The sequence below is a fragment of the Hibiscus syriacus genome, unplaced genomic scaffold (genome assembly GCF_006381635.1).
Source record: "Hibiscus syriacus cultivar Baekdansim isolate YM2019G1 unplaced genomic scaffold, ASM638163v2 tig00113124_pilon, whole genome shotgun sequence".
Classification (NCBI taxonomy): Eukaryota; Viridiplantae; Streptophyta; class Magnoliopsida; order Malvales; family Malvaceae; genus Hibiscus; species Hibiscus syriacus.
In genome coordinates, this window is record NW_024063444.1 from 3,883,335 (window position 1) to 3,908,668 (window position 25,334).

The 25,334-nt window shown below is 35.8% G+C and overlaps 2 protein-coding genes, 1 long non-coding RNA gene and 1 pseudogene across 3 annotated transcripts; 3 read left to right on the forward strand and 1 right to left on the reverse strand.

The window, feature by feature from the left end:
* The first annotated feature begins 12,012 nt into the window (after positions 1-12,012).
* On the forward strand, positions 12,013-14,115 carry LOC120185631 (protein CURVATURE THYLAKOID 1C, chloroplastic-like). The gene is made up of 7 exons (XM_039189800.1): positions 12,013-12,075; positions 12,179-12,286; positions 12,994-13,085; positions 13,328-13,417; positions 13,525-13,587; positions 13,700-13,737; positions 13,898-14,115. Exons 2-7 carry the CDS (start codon positions 12,187-12,189, stop codon positions 13,950-13,952), a joined length of 438 nt encoding a protein of 145 aa, XP_039045731.1. The 5' UTR covers positions 12,013-12,075; positions 12,179-12,186; the 3' UTR covers positions 13,953-14,115.
* A 444-nt stretch (positions 14,116-14,559) lies between these two features.
* On the reverse strand, positions 14,560-18,960 carry LOC120185848 (annotated as a pseudogene).
* A 1,691-nt stretch (positions 18,961-20,651) lies between these two features.
* LOC120185849 (golgin candidate 5-like) lies at positions 20,652-21,591 on the forward strand. Its single transcript, XM_039189952.1, has 3 exons — positions 20,652-21,011; positions 21,183-21,242; positions 21,517-21,591. Exons 1-3 carry the CDS (start codon positions 20,769-20,771, stop codon positions 21,589-21,591), a joined length of 378 nt encoding a protein of 125 aa, XP_039045883.1. The 5' UTR covers positions 20,652-20,768.
* A 77-nt stretch (positions 21,592-21,668) lies between these two features.
* Positions 21,669-22,393, forward strand: LOC120185552. The gene is made up of 3 exons (XR_005522135.1): positions 21,669-21,782; positions 22,104-22,178; positions 22,269-22,393. It is a non-coding gene; the product is annotated as an uncharacterized LOC120185552 (long non-coding RNA).
* The last annotated feature ends 2,941 nt before the right edge of the window (positions 22,394-25,334 follow it).

The following is a 25,334-nucleotide window of genomic DNA, read 5'->3' on the forward strand; positions in this document are numbered from 1 at the left end:
TTTTGGATTCAACATCCTAATGAAAATTATCAGACCTTTTTCAGGAGATAAAATATAACCAATTCATGTTACTTGCATCTTATGCATATATTTTAGAGGATCATATTTATCATTTTCCACATACATAATTTTTTGCAGCTTTTAGAGTCAAGTTTCGACTTCAAGACGAAGGATACTCGATTTAAAAACACCTTTAAAGATTCATGTTGGTTGCTTAACTCAGCAGCAAGAAGCTACACTTCGACCAACTCGACAGATTGAAAGTTTCTCTCGAACTCACAATTTGCTCGAGAGTAGATTTCAACTTCACAACGAAGGATATCTAGCTCAAAGCCAAACATCCACGATTTCAAATCCACGACAGAGGATATCGTGCCACTCAAGACAACACAAGTTCAACTTCACAATGAAGGGACCGCTGGTTGTCAACAAACAACTTCTCAATTTCAGAGCCAATTTCAACTTCACAACGAAGGATATTGGACACCAGACAACGCATGTTCAACTTCACGACGAAGGGACCGCTGGTTGTCAATAAACAATTTCCCAATTTCAGAGCCAATTTCAACTTCACAGCGAAGGATATTAGACTCCATACAACGCAAGTTCAACTTCACAATGAAGGGACCGCTGGTTGTCAGCAAACGACTTCTCAATTTCAGAGCCAATTTTAACTTCACAACGAAGGATATTGGACTCCAGACAACGCAAGTTCAACTTCATGACGAAGGGACCGCTGGTTGTCAATAAATAACTTCCCAATTTCAGAGCCAATTTCAACTTCACAGCGAAGGATATTGGACTCGAGACAACGCAAGTTCAACTTCACGACGAAGGGACCGCTGGTTGTCAACAAACAATTTCCCAATTTCGGAGCCAATTTCAACTTCACAGCGAAAGATATTGGACTCCAGACAACGCAAGTTCAACTTCACGACGAAGGGACCGCTAGTTGTCAACAAACAATTTCCTAATTTCGGAGCCAATTTCAACTTCACAACGAAGGATATTGGACTCCAGACAATGCAAGTTCAACTTCACGACGAAGGGACCGCTGGTTGTCAACAAACAACTTCTCAATTTCAGAGCCAATTTCAACTTCACAGCGAAGGATATTGGACTCCAGACAACGCAAGTTCAACTTCACGACGAAGGGACCGCTGGTTGTCAACAAACAACTTCCCAATTTCAAAGCCAATTTCAACTTCACAGCAAAGGATATTGGACTCGAGACAACGCAAGTTCAACTTCACGACGAAGGGACCGCTGGTTGTCAACAAACAATTTCCCAATTTCGGAGCCAATTTCAACTTCACAACAAAGGATATTGGACTCGAGACAACACAAGTTCAACTTCACAATGAAGGGACGACTGGTCGTCAACAAATAATTTCCCGATTCCAGAGCCAATTTCAACTTCACGACGGAGGATATTGGACTCGGAACAATGCTACTTACTTGGATTTCAACTTCACGACGAAGGATATCCAATTCAAGGCTCAACTTCATGACGAATGGGCCACCCGCGGTTTTAATTTCACGACGAAGGGATCGTGCACACAAGCATCATCCATCTTTAGATTGGATTTCAACTTCACGACGAGGGATATCCAACTCAAAGAAGGATTATCTGTCAATAAAGACCTTCGAGTTCGACTACGCTAAGCTCCAAGGCACATCATTTACAGCATAACTCAAGGCTAGAAGGGTTATCTGCCATCAAAATTGTCGAGTTCGATTCCATTCAGCTCGATGACACATCAATCATACTACTTTCCGGTTACAGTCGAGGTTTTCAAGTCGAGAAGAGGACCTGGGTTAGCCGTGCCTGAGTGACAAGCAACCATTTTCAAGCAGCATAACTTAAGTCAAGAAAAAGCTATCTGTCAATGAAGATTTTTGAGTTCGATTCTGATCCAAGGTCTTTAAACCGAGAAGAAGACCGAAGGGCAACGGGAAGCCACATGCTGATTCAAATTCCGAACTACGGCTTCAATTTCATATCATTTCAAGATGAACTCGACTTCACGATGGAGGAATCATCCGTAACTCAATTCGACAGGGAGTTATTGAAACATTAGAGTCAATTTTCAACTCCACTGAACGAAAAGTGTGTCTTTTAATCTTTTTCCTATCCCCGTTACATGACTATGGGCAAAGAGGGGCAGCTGTCAACACACATTTTCGTCCTACTAGGATTCAAACTCCTAAAAATAGGATAGAATTTTGCTAGGATTCAAACTCCTAAAAATAGGATAGAGTTCTACTATTATTTAAACTCCTAAAGATAGGATCCACAAGCATTATAAATAGTCATTGTAACTCACTATTGTAACACATTCGGAAGAGGATATACGAAATACCAAGCAAAAAATTACAAGCAACTCGTAGCCATTTTTCGAAGCATTTATATTTTGAAAGGTAAAGTTCATACATTCGCATGTTATTTTTCCTTACCCTTGCTGTGTTTTGATTCAAAAGAAAACTGAGAGAAGTGTTTTTGGACGATGAACGGGGGCGTTTTCGAGATCTATTTTTGTAGATCTAGTCCCCGAGGCTTGTGTTTTTGAAAAACTATTCGGATTTTTATAAATGGGTCATGTGGATCCGCGTGTTTTGTCGTTTTTTTCTTCGATTGGCTTTTAATTTTGACCCCTAATTCATTTTTTATTTTAATTTAACCCTTATTATTTATATGTATATATATATATATATAATTTTATTTTATTTATTTATTTATTATAATTTTTTTCATTTTTCTTTGCGTTATATTATATTATTTTCCTATTATTATATATATATATTATATTATTATTTTTTATCTATGTTTACTTATTTACTATGTTTTTTTACTCTATTTTCCTAACGTTATATATATATATATTCTTACTTCATTTTATTTTATATTTATATGATTACTATTTTTTTTAGTTAATATTATATGTATATTTATTTTTCATTTATTTATTATTATTGTTACTATTTAGTATTTTATTTTATTATACATACATTGTTATATTTTTATATATTTTATTATTTTATTATTTTATTTATACTATTTATTTATTTTTATTATGTTTTTAGTTTCTTTACTCTTATTATTATTTTTCTTTTTTTAAAAACACTTTACCTTTTTTATTCTTTTTTGTATATATATTTTTTTCTTCATTTATTTTATTTTATTCAATTTAATTTTTTTAAAATATTTGTTTCATCCAATTATTTTATGTTTATTATTATTGGTTTCATTTATTTCCTTGGTTTACTCTTTAGTTTTGTTACTTTCTTTTATTATTATTATTTTCTTTTAACATCTTATTTTAATTTTTTAAGGGTATTTCCGTAAACTCATTAAGGGTAAGTAATTCGGATCAAATTTTACCTTTTAATTTAACTTGTAATTTTCTTAATAAAAGACAACTGGAAATTACGTAGTACCGAAAGGGCGGTTCAAGGGTGTTAATCCTTCCTTGACCGTAACCGACTCCTGAACCCGACACATATTTGGAAAGATGCAGATCAGGTAAGAAATAGGGTATACGATCAACCCATTTGTTTTAAATAAATGATCGGTGGCGACTCCCAATCCACATTTTTCAAGTCGAAACCCAATTCCGGGGCCCAACCGAAAGACGGTTACGACACATTGTAAGTGCTAGAAAACGCAACTCCTGTGATTGGAGCTCCGGTGAAGCTAAGAGAAGATAGAAGACGAAGATATCTTCTACATTCACCAAATAGACTGACAAACTCATTACCAATTTACAATCCATAAGCCCAAACCTATGAGAGAGGACTATATAAAGCCCAGATACAAGGGTCAGCCCATAATCGAAAGTCTAACAAATTCAGTTAAGCCTAACAAACTCAAACGATTTACAATCCAACTATATATACTCTTTATTTTCTTGGTTTCCTTACTTCTCCAGAACTTCGAGTAAAAAGACAATCTCAAGTTGAGAACGCATCTGACTAAATTGAGCAGGGGGAATAGGCTTAGTAAGTATGCTAAAAGTCTGATCTGCAGACAGTCCAAAATTTACACGAAGCTTACCTGTAAGAATCTTCTCACGGACAAAATAAATGTCCAACTCGACATGATTAACACGAGCATGATGAGTAGGAATCGAAGACATGGAAATAGTAGAATCATTATCACACTAGACAACTAGTGTACGTGGCAAAGAAAAACCAATTTCAGTAAACAAATGTTGAATCCATACTAATTCAGAAACTAAATTTGCTCAGCTACGATATTCAGCCTCTGAGGTGGATCTGGAGACCACACTTTGTTTTTTTAGCACCAAGACACAGGGTTACCACCAAGGTAAACACAATAACCATTAGTTGAACGATGATCTTCCACATATGTTGCCCAATCACCATCAAAAAAACACACAATATTAGGGGAATCAGCAAGTTGGTAAAACAATCCATGCTCCAAAATACCACATAAATACCTAAGTATACGTTTGACTGCCTACCAATGCATCACACAATGACTGTTCATAAACTGACTGACTTTGTTAATGACAGAGACAATTTTTTGGCCTAGTCAAAGTCACATACTGTAAGCCCACCACAATGCTTTGATACAGATGAATATCGTCAAAAGTTAATCCATCATGAGTCTTCAGCTTGGGAATTACTACCATAGGAGTTGGAGTGGGATCGGAACAAGACATATTAACTCTGGCCAAGAGTTCAACAATGTATCGATGCTGACTAATCATTAAACCTCTACAATGTTGTTGGATTTCCATGCCAAGGAAAACTTCACTTGTCACATATCTTTCAATAAAAATATTCATTGATACGTTACATCACCTGATCAACTTTAGCAGCATCATTACTAGTGATGATGATGTCGTCCACATACACCATCAACAACAGATTGAACTGTTGAGTATTTCTGATGAATAATAAAGCATCAACCTTCGATGAGGTGAACCCCAGCTTGTTTGTGAGAGAAGCAGTAAGAGTTTGATACCAGGCTCGCGGTGCCTGTCGAAGACCATAAATTGCTTTCCTCAAGCGACACATCAACTTCTCACCATTCAGACTATATTGTTCAAACCCCGGCGGCTGTGACATATAAATCTCTTTAGAGAGTTCGTCATTCAAAAAGGTGGTGTTGATATTGTTGATAAATCAGGCAAAGTAAACGAAAGAACACAAGAATTTTAACAAGGTTCGGCAATGTGCTTACGTCCTCGGTGCCTAGGCGGCGCTAGAAAATTTTATTCAATTCTCATAGGATTAGGTTACATCTCTATTTATAATAGAAAACCCTGGTACATAATTATAAAATTAACCCTGTACCGTACCGCGGGGGCGCATCCCCCGCACCCCCAACCTACATAATCGTAACCCCCTCTACAAGACTTTCTTTGTAAGGACAGTTGATGTTCGCTTCGCTCACTCTGCTTCATCCCCTGTCCTCTTTACCGGTATATTTATGAGCCATACCTTACAAATCTCCACCTTGGCGAATATCCTGCCCCTTATGAAACATTCAATGTGGGTTGGGTTACCTTAGTTCTTTAACAACTTGAAACATTCAACAAGTCCAAGCAATGCTTGAACTTGTCTGTTGTAACTGGCTTGGTGAACATATCAGCGGCATTCTCATCAGTGTGTACCTTCTGAAACAAAATCTCTTTAGATGCAACCAACTCTCTGATCTTGTGAAAACGTACATCAATGTGCTTAGTTCTAGCACGATATACCTGATTCTTAGCTAAGTGAATAGCACTTTGATTTTCGCAAAGCAGCTGAACTCCACCTTGTTGAACACCCAACTCCTTCACTAAACCAGTGAGCCATAAAGCTTCTTTTGCAGCTTCAGCCGCTGCCATGTACTCAGCTTCAGTTGTAGATAGTGCCACTACAGATTGAACAGTAGACTTCCAACAAATAGGTCCTCCACCAAGAGTAAAAACATACCATGTCGTAGATCTTCTATTATCCAAGTCACCTGCATAGTCTGAATCCATATATCCTACAACCAAAGAATTATCTCGTTAACTACCAAAAACAATTCCATGTCCTACAGTACCCTTTAAGTATCGAAAGATCCACTTGACTGCTTCCCAATGTTGCTTACCAGGTTTAGACATATACTTACAAACTTGACTAACAGCATGAGCTAAATCAGGACGAGTACATACCATTGCATACATCAAGCAGCCAACAGCATTAGAATACGGAACCTTTGCCATATCTTCAGCTTCCTTATCTGTTTTAGGGCACTGTTTTGATGAGAGCTTAAAGTGGTTCGCCAATGGAGTGCTAACTGGTTTTGCGCTGCTCATCGCAAACCTTTCTAGCATTTTTTTTCAACATAACCCCGTTGAGATAGCCACAGTCTCCTTAAGTCTTTTTCCTTGTAAATTTCCATTCCAAGAATTTTCTTTGCAGCACCTAAATCTTTCATATCAAATTCCTGACTCAATAAAGTTTTCAAACCGATAACATCATCCATGTTCTTCGCAGCAATCAACATATCATCAACATACAGTAATAGAAAAATAAAAGAACCATCATCAAGGCTCTTAACATAGATACAACAATCATACTCACATCGGTTGTAGCCAATCTTGATCATATAGGAGTCAAACCGTTTATACCACTATCTCGGAGACTGTTTCAACTCGTACAAAGATTTCTTCAATCTGCAAACTAAATGCTCATTTCCAGGTTGAGTGAAACCTTCAGGTTACCGCATGTAGATCTGCTCCTCTAAATCACCATGCAAAAAAGCAGTTTTAACATCCATCTGCTCTAAATGCAAATCCCAACTGGCCACCAATGCAAGTACTGCTCGGATTGAAGTGTGCCTGACCACAGGAGAAAAAAATCATCATAATCAACTCCTTTCTGCTGTGAAAAACCCTTTGCTACCAAACGAGCCTTGAACTTGAACTTCTCCTCCTCTTTTTCTGTTACTGCTAGTTTCTTCTTATACACCCATTTGCAACCAATCGGTTTTTTACCCTCAGGAAAGCGAACCAACTCCCATGTACGATTGTGATTCAAAGACTCCATCTCCTCAACCATGGCTGCCATCCACTTATCGTTTTCCTGACTAGTAACAGCATCATGAAAATTAACCGGATCATCACTGCTAACAATAAGTGCAAAAGAGACCAAGTCTTCAAAACCCAATCTACTCAGAGGCTTTATATTCGTCCATCTCACCCTATCTCTGGCGAGACTATAATCCTGCAAATCATCCGTAGTGGAACCACCAGAAGTCGGTTGAGAAGTTTCTGGTTTCTCAACTGGAAACTGCTCGAAATCCACCACTGTCGTGTCTTTCTTCTGTTGTAACATGGATTGTTCATCAAAAACAACATCTCTACTGATCATAATTTTCTTTGCAACTGGATCCCAGAACTTGAATCCTTTGACACCTTTCTTGTAACCCAGAAAAATGCACTCCTTCAATTTTGCATCAAGTTTGGATCTCTCATCAGCAGGTACATGCATATAAGCAGGACAACCAAAAATCCGTAAGTTATCAAAACTAACATCATGACCAGTCCATACCTCTTCTGCAACTTTCCCAGCCAATGATGCCATTGGCGATCTGTTGATAAGATAACACGCCATGTTAATAGCCTCGACCCAGAAGTGTTTGGGAAGCCCCACATTCAATCGCAAACATCTGACTCTTTCATTCAACGACCTGTTCATCCGTTCCGCAACACCATTCTGTTGTGGTGTCTTGCGCACTGTAAAATGTCTCTTAATCCTGTGCTCCTTACAGAAGTGTAAGAACTGTGAATCTGTGTACTCCGTACCATTGTCAGACCGCAAACACTTGATTTTTCGTCCTGTTTGGTTTTCTACCTCAGCTTTCCACAGCTTGAACTTCTCAAAAACTTCAGATTTCTGTTTCAAAAAATACACCCAAACTTTCTGTGAAAATTCATCAATAAAAGTAACATAATACCTAGATCCACCAGCAGGTACATGCACATAAGCAGGACAACCAAAAATCCGTAAGTTATCAAAACTAACATCATGACCAGTCCATACCTCTTCTGCAACTTTCCCAGCCAATGATGCCCTTGGCGATCTGTTGATAAGATAACACGCCATGTTAATAGCCTCGGCCCAGAAGTGTTTGGGAAGCCCCGCATTCAATCACAAACATCTGACTCTTTCATTCAACGACCTGTTCATCCGTTCCGCAACACCATTCTGTTGTGGTGTCTTGCGCACTGTAAAATGTCTCTTAATCCTGTGCTCCTTACAGAAGTGTAAGAACTGTGAATCTGTGTACTCCGTACTATTGTCAGACCGCAAACACTTGATTTTTCGTCCTGTTTGGTTTTCTACCTCAGCTTTCCACAGCTTGAACTTCTCAAAAACTTCAGATTTCTGTTTCAAAAAATACACCCAAACTTTCCGTGAAAAATCATCAATAAAAGTAACATAATACCTAGATCCACCCAAAGACGATGTCGTGGAAGGCCCCCATACATCAGAATGCACATAATCAAGAATCCCTTGAGTTGTGTGCCTCGCAGTCTTGAAACGGACTTTAGTCTGTTTACCAAGAACACAATACTTGCAAAAATCGAGCTTACAGCTTTTGACACCATGCAACAGATTTCTTTTGTGTAATTCTGTCATACCACGTTCACTAAGATGAGCAAGACGCATATGCCACAGTTTTGTAGTATCATCACATGACTCAACAGAATGAACTCCACATGCAACGGTACTCCCTAACAATCTATAAATATTTTCTGTAGTCATCTTTCCTTTAATCACAGTCAAAGCACCTTTAACAATCCGAATGGTTTCCCTATCCTCATCAGCCTTAGGGATAAAACCATTCTTGTGCAAAGTGCCCAAAAAAATCAAATTCTTCTTCAAATCTGGGATATGTCGAACACCACTCAACGTCCGAACAGAGCCATCATACATCTTAATTGTGACATCACCAATACCAACAATATTGCAACATCGATCATCACCCAAATAAACAGAACCAGAATTAACCGACCTGTATGTCGAAAACCATTCCCTATTTGGTGTGATGTGATAAGAACATCCAGAATCAAGAATCCACGCATCCGTCAATTGAGTCGTTGAAATAGAAAGCATATCACCCTCACTGCAATCAGAATTGTCATCCTCGACCACGTTCACAGACTTGGATGAAACATCACGCTTCTCATCAGTCTGCTTTTTCAACTTCGGATAGTCTCGCTTCATATGTCCCGTCTCCTTGCACTTGTAACAGTGAATTGTCTTCTTATCCCTAGATTTGGATCTGGAATTCCGCTTGCCAGACCCTGCCTTCTCTGGCTTCCATCCACGGTCTCGATTACCCTTGACATATAAGCTATCGGCTTGAGAGTTTTCCCCTGCATTCTGCTTCCGCTGGCTGTGAGCCAACAAGGCTGCAGTAATCTCCTCAACGTTGATAGTCTCTTTCCCATATGTAAGAGTAGTCACCATGTGTTCGTAAGAGGGAGGCAACGAATACAACAAAATCATCGCTTTGTCTTCATCCTCAATTTTTACATCAAGCCGAGCCAAATCAGAAACGATTTGAATGAAGACATTCACGTGTTGCGCCAAATCATGATCGTCCTACATCTTCAGCCCATACAACCGTTGCTTTAGATACAGTTTTGTCGTTAAGGATTTGGACATAAACTGACTTTCCAACTTTCTCCAAATTTCTTCTGGAGACGATAGATGCATGACGTGATACATAACCTCGTCCGCCAAGCATAATCGTATGGTTCCTGCCGCTTGTTGTTGCAATTCTTCCCAACCTTCCTCCTCCATCGACGCCGGCTTTGTAGGTCGCAAAGCCTTCAGGATCCCCTGCTGCGCCAACAGATCCTTCACCCTCGTTTGCCATAATCCGAAGTTACCCAGACCATCGAATTTCGCGACTTCGAATTTTGCTCCTGACATCAGATACCAATTGTTGATAAATCGGGCAAAGTAAACGAACGAACACAAGAATTTTAACGAGGTTCGGCAATGTGCTTACATCCTCGGTGCCTAGGCGGCGCTAGAAAATTTTATTCAATTCTCATAGGTTTAGGTTACATCTCTATTTATAATAGAAAACCCTGGTACATAATTACAAAATTAACCCTGTACTGTACCGCGGGGGCGTACCCCCCGCACCCTCAACCCACATAATCGTAACCCCCTCTACAAGACTTTCTTTGTAAGGACAGTTGATGTTCGCTTTGCTCACTCCGCTCCATCCCCTGTCCTCTTTACCGGTATATTTATGAGCCATACCTTACAGATATCAATATGCATGATAGTCAATCCCTGAAGAACATACACGACCAACACTGTCCTAATTGTGGCAGCTTGCACAACATGACTGAACATTTCTCGAAAATCACTGTCAGCAATCTACGAGTAACCTTTGGCAACCAACCTAGGTTTAAATTAATTTATAGACCTATCCGATTTATGCTTGACCTTGAAAAGCCACTTACAGCTAACTGTCTTACGTGTGGAAGGAAACGCAACAGATCTTCGAGAGAAACACACTTTACTCACAAAAACAGGAAGATAAAACAAATTGAAAGAAAGAAGCGCACTTAACGGAAGTAACACATCAATACGAAACTACACATAACACAAAGGAAGAGTAAAACATAGCGAAGAAACAAACACAAAGCACAAGAAAACTTATACAATCCGATGATTTTTCTCGATCAAGAAAGAAATTTCCAGAACATCACAGGCGACGAGCAGAAAAGGCTTTGATACTATTCTAGAAAACTTAACTCCAGTGAAGCTAAGAGAAGATAGAAGACGACGATATCTTCTATCTTTGCCAAACTAACAACAGAAGAGTAAAAGAAGAATAAAGAAAATGCAAATTATTTTCATTTAAATGAAAAAGACGTGAGCCCAAACCTACAAGAGAGAACTATATAAAGCCCAGATACAAGGGTCAACCCATAACCGAAAGTCTAACAAATTCAGTTAAGCCTAATAAACTCAATCGATTTACAATCTAGCTATATACCATAAGCCTATCTTAATTATACTCTATTAGTAAGCTGGTCTTAATGTTTCGTAATGTGCAAGATACTATTGTGTTTACAGATTCAACAGATTACATAATTAGTTTGGCAGATGAGGAGTTGTTTGTTAGGATTTGAAAGGCTATTGTGAGCAAAAAGCCGCCTTCGGAAATCGAACTTCTCTTCAATTCTCTGAAGCAAGTTTTGGGATGAGCCAACCATGATATGAAAATTATGTATCTTCTTTTGTTTTCTCCAACATAAACAACAAAGTGACCTATAGCTAGTTACATCATCGTAATCATGTTTCTTTTGGGACTCATTCTCAACTTTAGTATTTACTCACCGTAAAATTACGTTCAACATCTCTGATGCATATTTATACATGCACTGAACTTAGTTAAACCCACAAAAAAATTTCTCTATATATTTAGAATTTAGAATTTTATTTTATTTTTTCAAAGTCAAATAAACCCTTAAACTTAAAAAAAATCAATTTTACTCTATAAAAAAACCAATTTAGCCCATCAACCATGTCATTAGCCACAATGAACCACCACGACAACATTGTTGATTGCTATGTTAGTAACATGAACTGGCATATCAGAATCGTAACAGTCAAAGAGGGAAACTATTTGACAAAGGGTTACATTTTCGGAAAAGTTTGAGGGCCTTATATATCATTAAGCCTAAACATAAATACTAAAGTGAGAAGAAAGCATAGTTTGAGGGCCAAAATGTGAATTAGCCAAGCATAAACGTGAGGGCAATTGGGCAACTCATCAGAACCGTTAACAATAAAATAAAAGAAACGTCCCAGAGGAACAGGAAAGAATATGAGCCGTACATCATACTAAATTACTAATCAGCAATAGTGATATTTTTGTTAAAAATATTAGTTCGATTGTTAAAATAGAAAGGAATAATAGATTACTGAGTAATGGTGTAGTTTATCAAATTTGTTTTTCGCTTCCTGACCACAGAAATTTTTTTATTTATTTTTTAAAAAAGCCTTTCGTTCTCTGATTCTCATTTAGCTGCAACTGAGGTAGAAACCTTGAACTCTGTTTCTCTTTGTTATTTTTCATGATAAATCATTTGGATTTTTCGGAGTTTAATTTTTTTTTTATCATTTTCCCCCATTTTATCAGGTAAATTCATGGCTTCCCTTACGGCCAGTCTGCTTCCGCCATTGCTTTTACAGAATAGAAAGACCCTTTACAGGAGTTCTCAGAAACCCCTAATTTCTTATGCCGGAGGTGTGTTATTCACTGGATTTGTCCTAAACCAACTGTCTTTCTTTTAGATTTTACTGTAAATTTAAATGTTATGGCTAAATTTTCACTTGGGTGGTTTTTGGTTGAGTTTGAGCCTCTATTTTCATTGTTTTTTTACCCTTTTAAATGTTAGTTATAGATTTTTATGAGATAGATGATGCTCTTAGTTGCATATAAACGTAGCCATAAATATCAATCTCTGGATGTTCGACAGTTCGAGGTTAAAAATGAGGTTTTGGGGAAATTAATGTGGAACTTCTGCTAAAACAATGGTAATATTGTGTGTATATATATATATATATATATATATATATATATATATATACGTGGAAATGAACAATTATCATGAAAATCATTGGTGTTGAGAAAATTTAACTTAGGGCAAGGCATAAATTCTTAGTTAATGGTCTTCGGTTCTGTTGGTGTCAGTCGATTATCATTCATGCTGCGACTCCAGGGATGGGGATTCAACTCTGTTAATCATTTGGCAGTTGCGTTGTAGGTGCAGAACAATTACTTGAAACTGAAATTAGGTTCTTAAGACTTATTCGTGGGGGGGGATTATAGAGTTATTGTTTTTAGTTTTCTCTGATGTTGAGGGGAAACTTGATTCAGAACTGAAAATGTTTGGCAATTAGGTTTTATATTAGTTGCAATGTTCTGGCTTGCCTGATTTCCTTGCATTGCAGGGAGGCAAAACTATGCTGTTGTTGTGAAGGCTTCCGGTTATAGCTCAGAGTCTTCAACTGCGCTTAGTATCGTCAAGTCTGTGCAAAATGTTGTAAGTTTCTCTCACACGCAGACACTTGCATATCATTATCATGATTCCGCACCTTATGTGCTCGGAACATAGTAAGTACTTTGTTCAAGAAATAACAGATTTTCTATGCCTGAATTTCCGTAAAGCAAGAGAAACTCTTCATCTTCAATTCTTGCCTTAGGTGGCGCACGGTATTCATGGAAACATAATTTCTCCCCCCCCCCCCCCCTTTTCCTGATTTTGCTTTATTTTTCTTGGAACAGTGGGATAAATCTGATGAAGATAAGGTAGGTCTCATTGGTCTGGGATTTGCAGCTATTGTGGCCCTGTGGACATCAACAAATGTGATTTCGGTAATCTATCGCTTTGGAGTCACAAACCATATTTGTCAGTTTTAACTATTAGAATAATTACTTTGAGTTCAAACATAACTTCAAGCCTCTTCCTTTGATATGTACAGGCTGTTGACAAGTTGCCAATTATCCCAGTTGTGCTTGAAATTATTGGAATTCTGTTTTCTGCAGTAAGTTCCCAAGCACTAGCTTTCAACCATGCTTAACATGTCGCTGGTACATATTTATGTTTCCCCATCTCTGCGGAGGCTTCATTTACTAACTCATGTTTTCCCTTTTCAGTGGTTTGTTTACCGGTATCTCTTGTTCAAACCAGATCGGTGAGTAGAATTCCTCGACTTTAGAGATTGCTTGACGGTGAAACTCAAAGTTGTTACTTGTACACTAGATACAATCTTTTTCTACCTTGAAGAAGAGAGCACCACCATGGGTAATTTGTGAAAGCCTAACGACCTAACTCTTAACCACCTGGTTTTGCAGGGAGGAATTGTACCAAATCATCAACAAGACAATTTCACAAGTATTTGGACTGTGAATTCTGGTGCTAACGATGTAATTAAGGATTGACCCTGCAATTCGAATGTGGTTTATTGCAGTGGTGTTCAAATATGGCAGCTTTTTTTTGTATTACTGTGAACTATGATGCCTATTAACTTCAAATCACAACCCAATTATAAATTACCTGAAAGTTGAGCCTTTCCAGTTTTCAGTATTCTTAGTCATAGTAGCAATTGAAGTATATATCTGTCAAAGTTATGGGACTTGCATTCTAACAAATGACAGTTTAAATTGAATTTTGGTGGTTAAGATTTATTTGGTTCATCATTTTTAGAATTCTAAGAAAAATCTGAGACACCGCCATCTTCAGACTTGAACTTCAGTCATAAAATAGGATGCAAAGTTGGAGAAATGTTAATGTTATGGTTTCAAGTCTCAACTTATTTAGCAGTCTTACAGTTTACCCTTCATCGAGACTGCCATTACCGCTAGCACTGATGAATGTGCCAACGTTTTTCTATGCCATGAGGATGATCACTGCTACCACAGGCTCAGCATCATGTAAAGCTAAAACTTCAGTTCCTGTCTTCTGCATCGGGAGGGACTGCTCTAGCTTCACCAGCCTGATGAGAACTTATTTTTATTCAGGAAGCACGAAGAAGATAACAAAAGGGGAACATAAGAGCATCATCTACCAGTGAAATCAAAAGATTTAGGCCAAAAAATGTTAGTTTTATAAGCACAATAACTAAAAAAGATGTATGCATTCGCCTTATATTTTCTATTTTGACAGGATGGAGAAGATAAGTCCATATCGTTTTGTTGTGAGATTAGTTTTGTTACTGTTCTAATGTCATAATTATCTTCTAATCTATCCTCATGTTATTTCCTTGGCAGTTCGATTATCCGTGTTTCCACAACTCTTCCAAATGAGAGTAAAATGGTGTAGCAGTACTTTCAAATGCGTGCAAGCATGCTTCACAGACAGTCATTTTCAGAGAATGTATTTGTTCAGTTCAAGATATGATTACATGCTCACATAATTTTTGGTATCTATTAGATTGATAGATGAGGCGAGGCATGAGAATCTTTCATGTTTTGTGAAATGATGAGTTTCTCAAGAAAGTCAAGGAAACTTGACAAAACAGACCTTTCCTGCTCCGCACAGGCATTCTTGAGATTATGGTTCAGAATCTGGTCTCCTGAAGTATGTTCCATGAACCGTTCAAGTTTTTCATTACAGATTAATCTGAGTATTCCCGGGGGTAAAGCCCGTCCTTCTTGCACATCGGTGGCAGCGAAACCAATATTAAGGTCATCAGTAGCCCTTCTCTGAACTTCAGCTGGTCCCACACGGTAGTCATCCTCCTTGGCTTCAAGAATATCGCCATTCTTGTTGTCTTCTGCATCTTTCACCTCTGGTTCAGAGCATTTTAAGAACACAGTTTATGTGAATTTGTCGTATATATATATCTGCAATATGTTCTCAAGTCTCAACATCAGTATACACAATAATAATAATAATAATAATTGAAATAGTATATCGAAAACCAGAGGTAAGTGGACAGGCAAACCACAGTTAGAATATAATGTTTTTGGCCGTAGCCGCAGTATACCAGCAAAAAGATTGGCAGCCTGAGCTAACGCTGCGACTTCTGCTAAAATTGTCAATCCTAAGCAGACTTTTCTAGTCTCAAGTAGATGATAAACATTAGCTATCTTCAATCTTGCACCATAATCAGGTTTCAGCTGTTAGTTTGTTTTTCTTTCTTTCTAAAAACTGAATACAAAACATTCGTTGAGTAAATAAATAATCGCTCAGGATAATATATACCTGTATGGATCCCTAAAAGATCCCACCATAGCAGAATTAATGATATGATCTGACAAGGTAGAGGAGGGACGAGAGCTTTGATTGATCACCTGCCAAACGAATAAGAAAGAACTCTGTGACATAGTCAAATAGAAAGTTAGCCTCTGCACGTTTCAAGTGAAGGAATCTTGTAAATAGCAGTTTGGTATTGCCCCAACAGCAGGAAGTGAATACAATAATGGAACGTTTCAAATAATATATATATATACCTTTTGTATATCAGAGAAGCTTTGACTTGGTGAACTTTTCTCATTTGGATGAGGCTCCTGAAGTTTCCTCTTCCTGGATTCCTGGGACATGCGCTGGCCTGATAAACCGGATGCATCTGATGTTGCAGAAGTAATAACCCTCTGAATGTAGATTTTTGAATCGGTACAATCCTCACTGGTGATTGTCATGATCCCTTCAGATCCTTTAAAGCTCTTGTAAAATTTTATGTTGGTATTATCCATTGGAGAAATAGCAATCCTCCCCTCACTGCCCTCGGAGTTTCTACAGATTATGGTCTTACTGTCTTCCTCGCAAGAAGCAGTATCAACTCCTTGCAAACCTCAGAATTCTCGCAATCCACACAATTACAGTTCTGGGGGCAGAAGACGTTAGCTTGGAAACACTCACAGTACCTCGAGGCATTCAGATTTCTTGCAGTGGCATCCCCTCTCGTGTCTCCCCACTTGTGGAGCATCCATTTTATCACCCTACTTGCAAATCATTTGTAGTCGACAATGAAGTAAAAATAGCAAGAAAGATAACTTCAAGAGATAATAAAAGCTGAACATAACCTGAAAATCATTTGCATTTTTAAATCAGTTGTACATGTATGATCTGAACTAAACCTGAAAGCCCTCATGCCGAACAAAAGAGATACAGAAATGTACAGATGACTTGATCAAATTTCACTATTCTCAACCACTCAATTAAGGGGCAATGAACTAACGTTATTATTGCATCCTATTTTGAAGTAGGGTTATTATAAATTTATAATTGGTAAGCTACCAACTTAAAAACAATTAGTAATAGTTAGAGATGTTTAAATTAAATACAAGATCACACTCCACAGGTGATTTAAGATTTAACCGATATGAGTTCAACAAGCTAGGCAGAGGAACAAGAGCCAACATGCGACAAACCCAGAAGGGATACCAGGAATGAGTAATATGCAAAGCAAACAAAATAGAACTTGGGCTTTGATACGATATAACCATCTAGCCTAAAATCAATTGACAATAAGAGGTCCAACTTAACATAAAGTCCACACGCAATACAAGATTTATGAGATAACACCTATACATGATACAATAATTATTTCTCATTAAGTCTTGAACTAGATTGCTTAAAATAAAACATGAAAAAAACTCTATGTACCAAAGAAGTGGAAACAAGCTGATGAACCTGACAATTGATAATTATGGAGAGTGACAAGAAATTCTCAGCAGATAAACTAAAGCTACTGATCAGCAATTGCTGCACGCTACCATTCTGTATGGGAGCTGGTAACAAACGTCTCCACTTGTAAAAGAGATTAATTTAAATGCAAACTTGCAATGAGTTTATAGACAAGCAAAACCAACCCCCCAAAAAAGCATCTGGGAAAACTTCAATGAAATTTGAAAGATTTAGTCACATACCACAACATCTTGAGGACTACATGGACTGCTTGAAAGCATGTGGATTGCGCTCTAAAATGATTTCAGAAGCTGCTTCCGTAGATCCTCATTCTCCACATTGTTGCAACAATCAGCGCAAATACACCCATTACAATACTCTCCGGAAGCAAAGCAATCGCAATACCTATCGATTTGTCCGTGGGAATTTTGAGAGATTAAATCTTTGAAAAGAAAATGCATTGCAATGTACAACTCTATATTCCAAACAAAAGGCATAATGTAGCATCTAATCAACCAAATCCTAGCAGAGTTATACGTTTGGAATAATAAAAATCGTAAAGCAGTAACAAATATCATAAAAAACTTGCCAAGACCAATGCTTTGGATACAGAGGAAAAGAGAAGGATAAACAGATGGAAAAATAGTTGCAGTTATATTAGTATATTCTTGGTAGAACAGATCAGAGACAATACTGTTAACATGGAGCTCTATATATTTTGGAATTGCACTTGCAGCCTTGCAAGAAAGAAGCCAATGCATGATGAAGACAACTCAAACTTAGGTATATATTACTCAATTTTAGGCATTTAGACTGCTTGCAGCCGCATTGTTTTGGACTTTTCCGAGTACCATTGTTTGCTTTAACATTAACCAAGGGTATTGGAGAATCTGGTGACTTGGAGCTTGAAAAAACAAAAACAAATTTGGAATCAGATTTTACAATGTCAAAGAACCTTGATTTTAAGAAACATCAAATTGCAAGAAGAAGCCTATCGTGAATTTGAACCTTTATCTCTGTTCTCCTTTATCTATCCCTCTGATATATTCTCAGCAACCAAACAGAAACTAAAGTTGATTTTAAATTTCTCTTCTTTTTCCTTTTCTAATTTTTGAACTCCAATCAAACAAAAAGAGGGAAAAGCAAGAAGAATTCAAAAAAGGAAATAAAAAAAACCAAAACCCACTTTAAGGAAAAAGGACACCGAGGAGACAACTGCATTTCGGAGCTTAGCTTCTCCACAGGAAACGGCAGTGAAGTTGCGATGACGGCAGATAGGCCGAACTCTGTGAAGACAAGCTGCCTAGTCAACTTCTTTTTTTGGCGGGAAATATGTTGACGATCTCCCTGTAACTGTAATCTTAACTGAATCCGACGTCTTTTCAACTGATTTTATCACATTTGGCTGGACAAAAGGAATAGATGGAACTGCAACTAACTCGATCCTTTTTGGCGGGAAATCTCCATTCTTAATCTCGAATTGCTTCGTTTGCTTTTTGTGGTTTTCGGATTCACCATGTAAACAGAGGTGAAGTAAGTCGATAAATTAAATTCGAAAAATCAAAAGTAGAGATACTATGCGTAGCTTGATCGGTGGAAAAATGTAAGAAAAGGAAACTGTTGCTTTCGGCGATTAAATTTGTTCGTTTCGAAGCATGTGCGTGTTTAGATTTTTTGGTGTTTCGAAGCCGAATCAACGAGATTGAAGATTTTCTTCTCGTTTCTTTCGTCTTTCTTGATTTTCCCATCAACCAAACAATAAATAAAGCTGCTATTCTACATACATGGATATCGGAGAGAGAGATAGGAGGAATTTTGCAGCCAAAATTTGAGTATTTAGGAGAGAAGAAATGTGTTAGTTACATTGGAGCAGTTGTTAGATTTTGTTAAAAAGATCTTTAATCTGTTATATATAATATACAAGGATAAATCTCAAAACTATTTATAAACTTTGTTAGAGGATAATATAATACATAAATTTTAATTTTATATAATAATATATATAATATTTTACTCAATTCAATTTTTATAAATTATTATCATAATTCAACATAATATCATTTTACGAATATAAATTACAAATACAAATAATTATATCAAATCAATATAATATATATATATATATTATCACAAAATAAATGAATCCATCGAATCAAAATATCAATGGATAAATATATTTTAATCATAAAAGCAACAACAAATTATTCTTAAATTGTTATATTATATAACAAAAGTAATATAATACTTATGAAGAAGAATAAACAGTTTAAGAGAAAAAATATTAAATTTATAATTTTTTAATATATAAAATTAAACTTATTAAATTATTTGAATTAATATCATATCGATAAAATTTACTATAACGTTTGAGGATTGAAATTATATAAGTATACCAAGTCATAACTATTCGGTTTAATATTTGACGTTAATGAACTATTTGAATCTAGGGTAAACTACACATTTAACACCTAAACTATAAGTTTTTGTATGTTTTATTACTTAAATTTTCAATTTTTTTCAAAACAATGTCCAACGTTTAGTTTTCATTTCATTTTAGTATTTGTTGTTAAAAATTTAATGCGTTTAGTAACTAAACTATCAATTTTGATCTATTTTAGTACCTAAAATTTCAGTTTTTTTCAAAGCTTAACGTTAAATTTTAGTACCTATACAACGGACATTAAAATGAAATAAAAACCAATTTTAGGTATATTTTTAAAAAAATTAAAAATTTAATTATTAAAACAGACTAACGTAATTTCATCTGTGACTATTTTATGTTTTATTTGTGGAAACATTTCTAGATATCAGCTTAACCTTTGTTTTGCTTTGGTTCAGATTTCTTGTCTTAGAGAAGAACAAACACAGATAAGCAGGTCCCTTGAGAAAGAGAGGCAGAGAGCTGCAGAGAATAGGCAGGAATACCATGCAGCAAAGGAGGAAGCCGATACCCAAGAAGGTCGGGCAAACCAGCTTGAGGCAGAAATTAGGGAACTAAGACGGAAAAATAAGCAAGAGTTACAAGATGCTCTTGTGCACCGGGAACGTCTACAGCTGGTTGTGCTTTTTGATTCGTTGTTAGGTTAAAATTACTACTAATCACTTTGCATTCTGCACATGTTTGACCAAGTATCTCCCCCTTTTGTGTCTGTATCTTCAAAGAAAACTATCTTCATTTGAAAATGCTTTTTTCTTTACCTTTGACGATGAAAAAGACCATTTTGTATTCTTCACATGATTACAGACGATAGAAGTTGCATGTATAGCTTACTATTTGGAAAATTCTCTCAAATTATCTGATGAAATTAGATGAGGCATTCTTTTGAGAGTTTCTTACACCTATACGAACATAGGAACCATTTTACCTGAACTGTTAGTATTTGGATCTGACCTCATGGTTCCATTTACTGAAGGGACCTTTTCATTTGTCTCAGGAAGTAGAAAAGGAGAAAGCTGCTCGGTTAGACTTAGAGAAGGTGCATGTTAATTCTACGGCTGTATCTGAGCAAGCTCCAATAGCAAGGCGTAATTCCACTTCGGAGAACGGTATGGTGCTTCATATTATGATTTAGATGATCTTATGCTGCTCTTTACATGTTATGCAACTTTGGAGCAGGAAGCTTGTCCCGGAAACTCTCTACTGCTAGCAGCCTAGAAAGTATGGAGGAAAGCTATTTTCTGCAAGCATCTTTGGACTCATATGATGGTTTATCCGAAAAGAGATATATTGGAGAGGCAACTTTAAGTCCACTCTACATGAAAAGCATGACACCCAATGCGTTTGAATCAGCCCTTCGTCAGAAGGAGGGTGAAATTGCTTCCTACATGTCTCGTTTGGTATGTATTATTGTTGTTTTAGCTCCTGAATTTAAATATAACCATCGAGTCCTTGACTACAAGTATAAACTCTGTGCTTAGTACTGGATATTTCCTTATTTCAAGTCGTGGGTCGTATCTTTACTGTTTAAATAGCTTATATCAACTAGCTTTATATGGTGTTTACTTCAGGCTTCCATGGAATCCATCCGTGACTCTTTATCTGAGGAGTTGGTTAAAATGACTGCACAGGTGAGTTTTCGATTTGCTACCCAGTGAAGTGGGAGCGAGGTTATCTGCTCTGCGTGCTTACTTTTTTTTGCTCAATTAAAATAAAAATTGACAACAACAAATAAAACAGATAACAACATGCACTACAGTAAAGGTCTTGAAAAAAAAACTCAAACCATGTCTAATAACACGAAGTAAATGGTAAAGTTCGAAACAAGGGCGTTTTTAAAGGTTCCCTAGAGGTGGTAGCGGCATAAGGTTTACTCGTCTTCCTCTTCATCACCGTCTCTGCCAGCGGCATTCTTGGCAGCCGCTCTCTGGTTCTTTCTCTTCGCTCTTCCGGGGCGGCCACCTCCAAATGGACTTGTAAGAGAGAAGTCGTTATGTTTTTGGGAGTCAAATCATCGTGCTTACTCAAATCACTTCCTTGAACCTTATGTACTGCAGTGTGAAAAGTTGAAGGTAGAAGCCGCCACGGTGCCAGGAATCCGGGCAGAGCTAGAAGCTTTAAGGCGGAGACGCACTGCCGCGCTGGAGCTAATGGGTGAACGCGATGAAGAGGTACATGTCTTTCTAATTTTGGACTCTCCCACTTTTCTGGTTAACTAATTTTTTTTGACAAGATGGTTAAATTTAACTTCAAGGATGTGATGAAGCTTATATAATGTTATTTTATCAATGGTATCACTATTTCACTTAAGCAGAAGACAATATGAGCTTTGCTGAAATAGTATCGGGATGAAAACTGAATGTTCAGAAGCAATAGCCATTTCGAATACCTTCTATCCTGATGTTAACGAATTTTTCCGACTCGTTCTGGTTTTCCCATAGGAAAAGGAGAATATTATATGTTCTTACATTCAAGTGGTTTAAACTTTTCAGCTGGAGTAACTCAGAGCCGACATTGTAGACTTGAAGGAAATGTACAGAGAACAAGTAAACTTGCTTGTGAATAAGGTATTTCCTTTTGTTGTCAAAACTTCATCTCGATTTATATATAACGTTATTGACTCATTTTGCTATAAACTTCCTGTCTGCGTTTGACAGATCCAAATAATGAGTTCTTCGTCGGGTAATTCTTCATAAGCAATTATCTTTTTTTGTTTTTGCTGTTCTGTGCGGAAATTTCAAAGAAAGGATGTGTGCATGATGTACTTGTAGTAAGTGTAGTTAAATGCGTAAAGAAGTTTTGTTCTTAAAACTCGACTAGTTCATAGAAGTGCTTTGTTGAGGGAGTTATAGTCCATTTAATGATTTTTCTCATTTTGTTCATCTCATTTTTTCAGTGTTTGGTTGGTAGAAAACATATGTCAATGCAATTCATTTTTTCTGGTCAACTGAATTTCTTTTGCATTTTCTGAAAAATTAATTACCATCTGATTTTTCGTACGTCATTTTACGAACTTTTCACTTCAAAGCATGAATACTCAAAACATTATTGTTTTATATATTTAATAATTATAATTATTTAATTTATGTAAATTTTGATAAATTGTATATTGTTATTTTCTATTTTAATTTATATAAATTTATATTACAATTTCAATGAAATTATAATATATAATTTATCAAAATCTACCGATAGGATCAGCACGATTACTTATAAAATTTTCTAACAATCTTCAAAAGATTCTCAGTAAATAATTTTATAATCGATGAGTAAAAAGGTATAACAAAAGTTCACGATACTGAAAAGTACACAAGATAATTCGAACCTCTTGAAAATATAGAGATACTTTAAACCACCGTTGTTATGCCACCGTTGTTATACTTGAGGGATGTCTAATGTGACAGTTTTAATATATAATTAAATAAAGATGTTATCGAAAATATTAATATTTTTTAATATTTTTGGTAAAACGTTATTTAAAATATTTTTTTTTTACTGAAAAAGTTAATATTAGGCGCTACCTAAAATGTTTAACATTTTCGGTAAAGCACTACCTAAAACATTATTTTTTTTACTGAAAATGTTAATATTGACTTTACCAAAAATTAATTAGCAAAATTAAAATTTCTGGTAAAAAATAATAATATTTTAGATAGAGTTTTATCTGAAATGTTAAAAAAATATTAATATTTCTGATAAGACTTTTCTTTATTCGTATATTAAGGTTGTCCTATAGCAAAACTACTCGCTTGAGGGTGCATCACTATTTTAAGTAATAGCACTCGATGAAGATTTTTTTAAGTGAATAGTTCTGATGTACAACAGTCTAATTAAAGGCTAAGAAAATGTTTATAATAAACATAACATTATCAGTTAAGCGCAACATAAAATGTTAATTTTTAATATTTTTTGTTCAACCGAAAATATTACGAGAAAAATAACATTTTTTGTTGTCAACCTAAAATGTTACGAAGAAGATTTGTATCCAAAAAATATTAATAAAAAATTAATAACTTAGGTTACACCCAACAAAACATATTATGTTTATTTATAACATTTTCGATCGTATATTTCCTTAACCCTAAATTAAATTGCCTTTCCATAAACTCTCCCCTTTTATGAGGGTTTTGTCCTCGACTATGAATAGAATATGGTAGTATCTCTTAGGGGCGTTTTGTTCACGAAATGCAAGACTACCTTTGAGAATAACATTACTGGAATGTAACATTACTATGAGAATATTATAGTACTTTGTTTGGTTTGTTTAGCAATAATGGAAGATTACAGTGTTTGATTGGAGGAATATAAGATTACTTGGATGCATATTTTACCAAATTATCCTTGTGATATATTTTTTAAAGTTAAACTTTAATATTAATTTATAAATGTTTGAATGAAAATTCATAAAAATATTTTAATCGTTATATTATCTAACTTTTGAGGAAAATTACATTTAATATATAATTAATATAATTAGTATATTAAATTTATATTTTAAACAATGTTCATAAGTATTATGTTTATTTATCTAAAATATAATATAATATAAAAATAATATTATGGTAGTAAAATATTATTTTAAATAATTACATTTTTACAATAATACTATTTTTTCATCCCATAAAATTATAAATAGTAAAATATTGAATATTAAAAATATAAATATTTTAAATTCTCAAAATTATTAATATTTTAGTAAATCAAACTCTTTGTATATTATTATTATTTTTATAATTTTGAGTAAAGTATAAAAAATAAGAATTTAGAAGGATCATTATAAAAAGAATTCATTAGTCTAAGGGTATTCTTGTCCAAAGTGGTGGGAATGTAAGATTACCTAAGAATTTGGAGGTAATGACATTCTCACCATTTTAACCAAAAAATGTTATTATTGGGAAAAGAATATTTCCGGTAGTGTAAGATTCCGTGAACCAAACGTGAGAATATAATTTCGAAAAAAAAACATTTCCCTTGGTAATGTAAGATTCCGCGAACCAAACGCCCCCTTAATGAATCGAAAACGGAACAACCACCACCAAATAGTGAGAGCACATGGCCGCATTTTATTTTTATAATTAAACATTTGACAATGAACAATTGAATATTCTACCGTAATTAGTGTTTAAACTCAAGACCTCTAGGAATAACAATCGTCCTTTTCACCATTGAGATAGTTGGGTTGTTCATGCAAACAATTATTCTTTTAACACCACATTGTTAGGATTTTCGAAAGCTTGAATCGACAACCGGAACGGTTTGCAAAGAGGGGTCAGAACAGTTTTGTGTTTAGGGAGTAAAGAGATTGAAAGATAGAGAATTGCACAGCGATTTATAGTGGTTCGACTTTCTCAACCAAAGTCTACATCCATTACCTTAGCTCCTCACCAAGGATTTTCCAACAAATTCACTAATTTGTTCTTTCTTTTGAGGATAAAGAGTAACCTTACAAACTCCCTAGTTTTTCCGGGCTAAACTAGAACCTTTCCCTAGCTTTTACACGTGATTAGCTAGAACCTTTCCCTAGCTTTTACACGGGATTAGCTAGAACCTTTCCCCTTTACAAAAGGATAAGAAATGTAAACAAGAAAACCTCTCTAAGGTAGGTGTTTACAAGAATTAAGCTCACAAGAACAAAATATTTACAAGAGAAAGATGAAATAAGATTGAAAAACTCTTCTCTTGTGTTTGATTGCTTTGGTAGTTGTTCTCGTGCATCTTCAAGT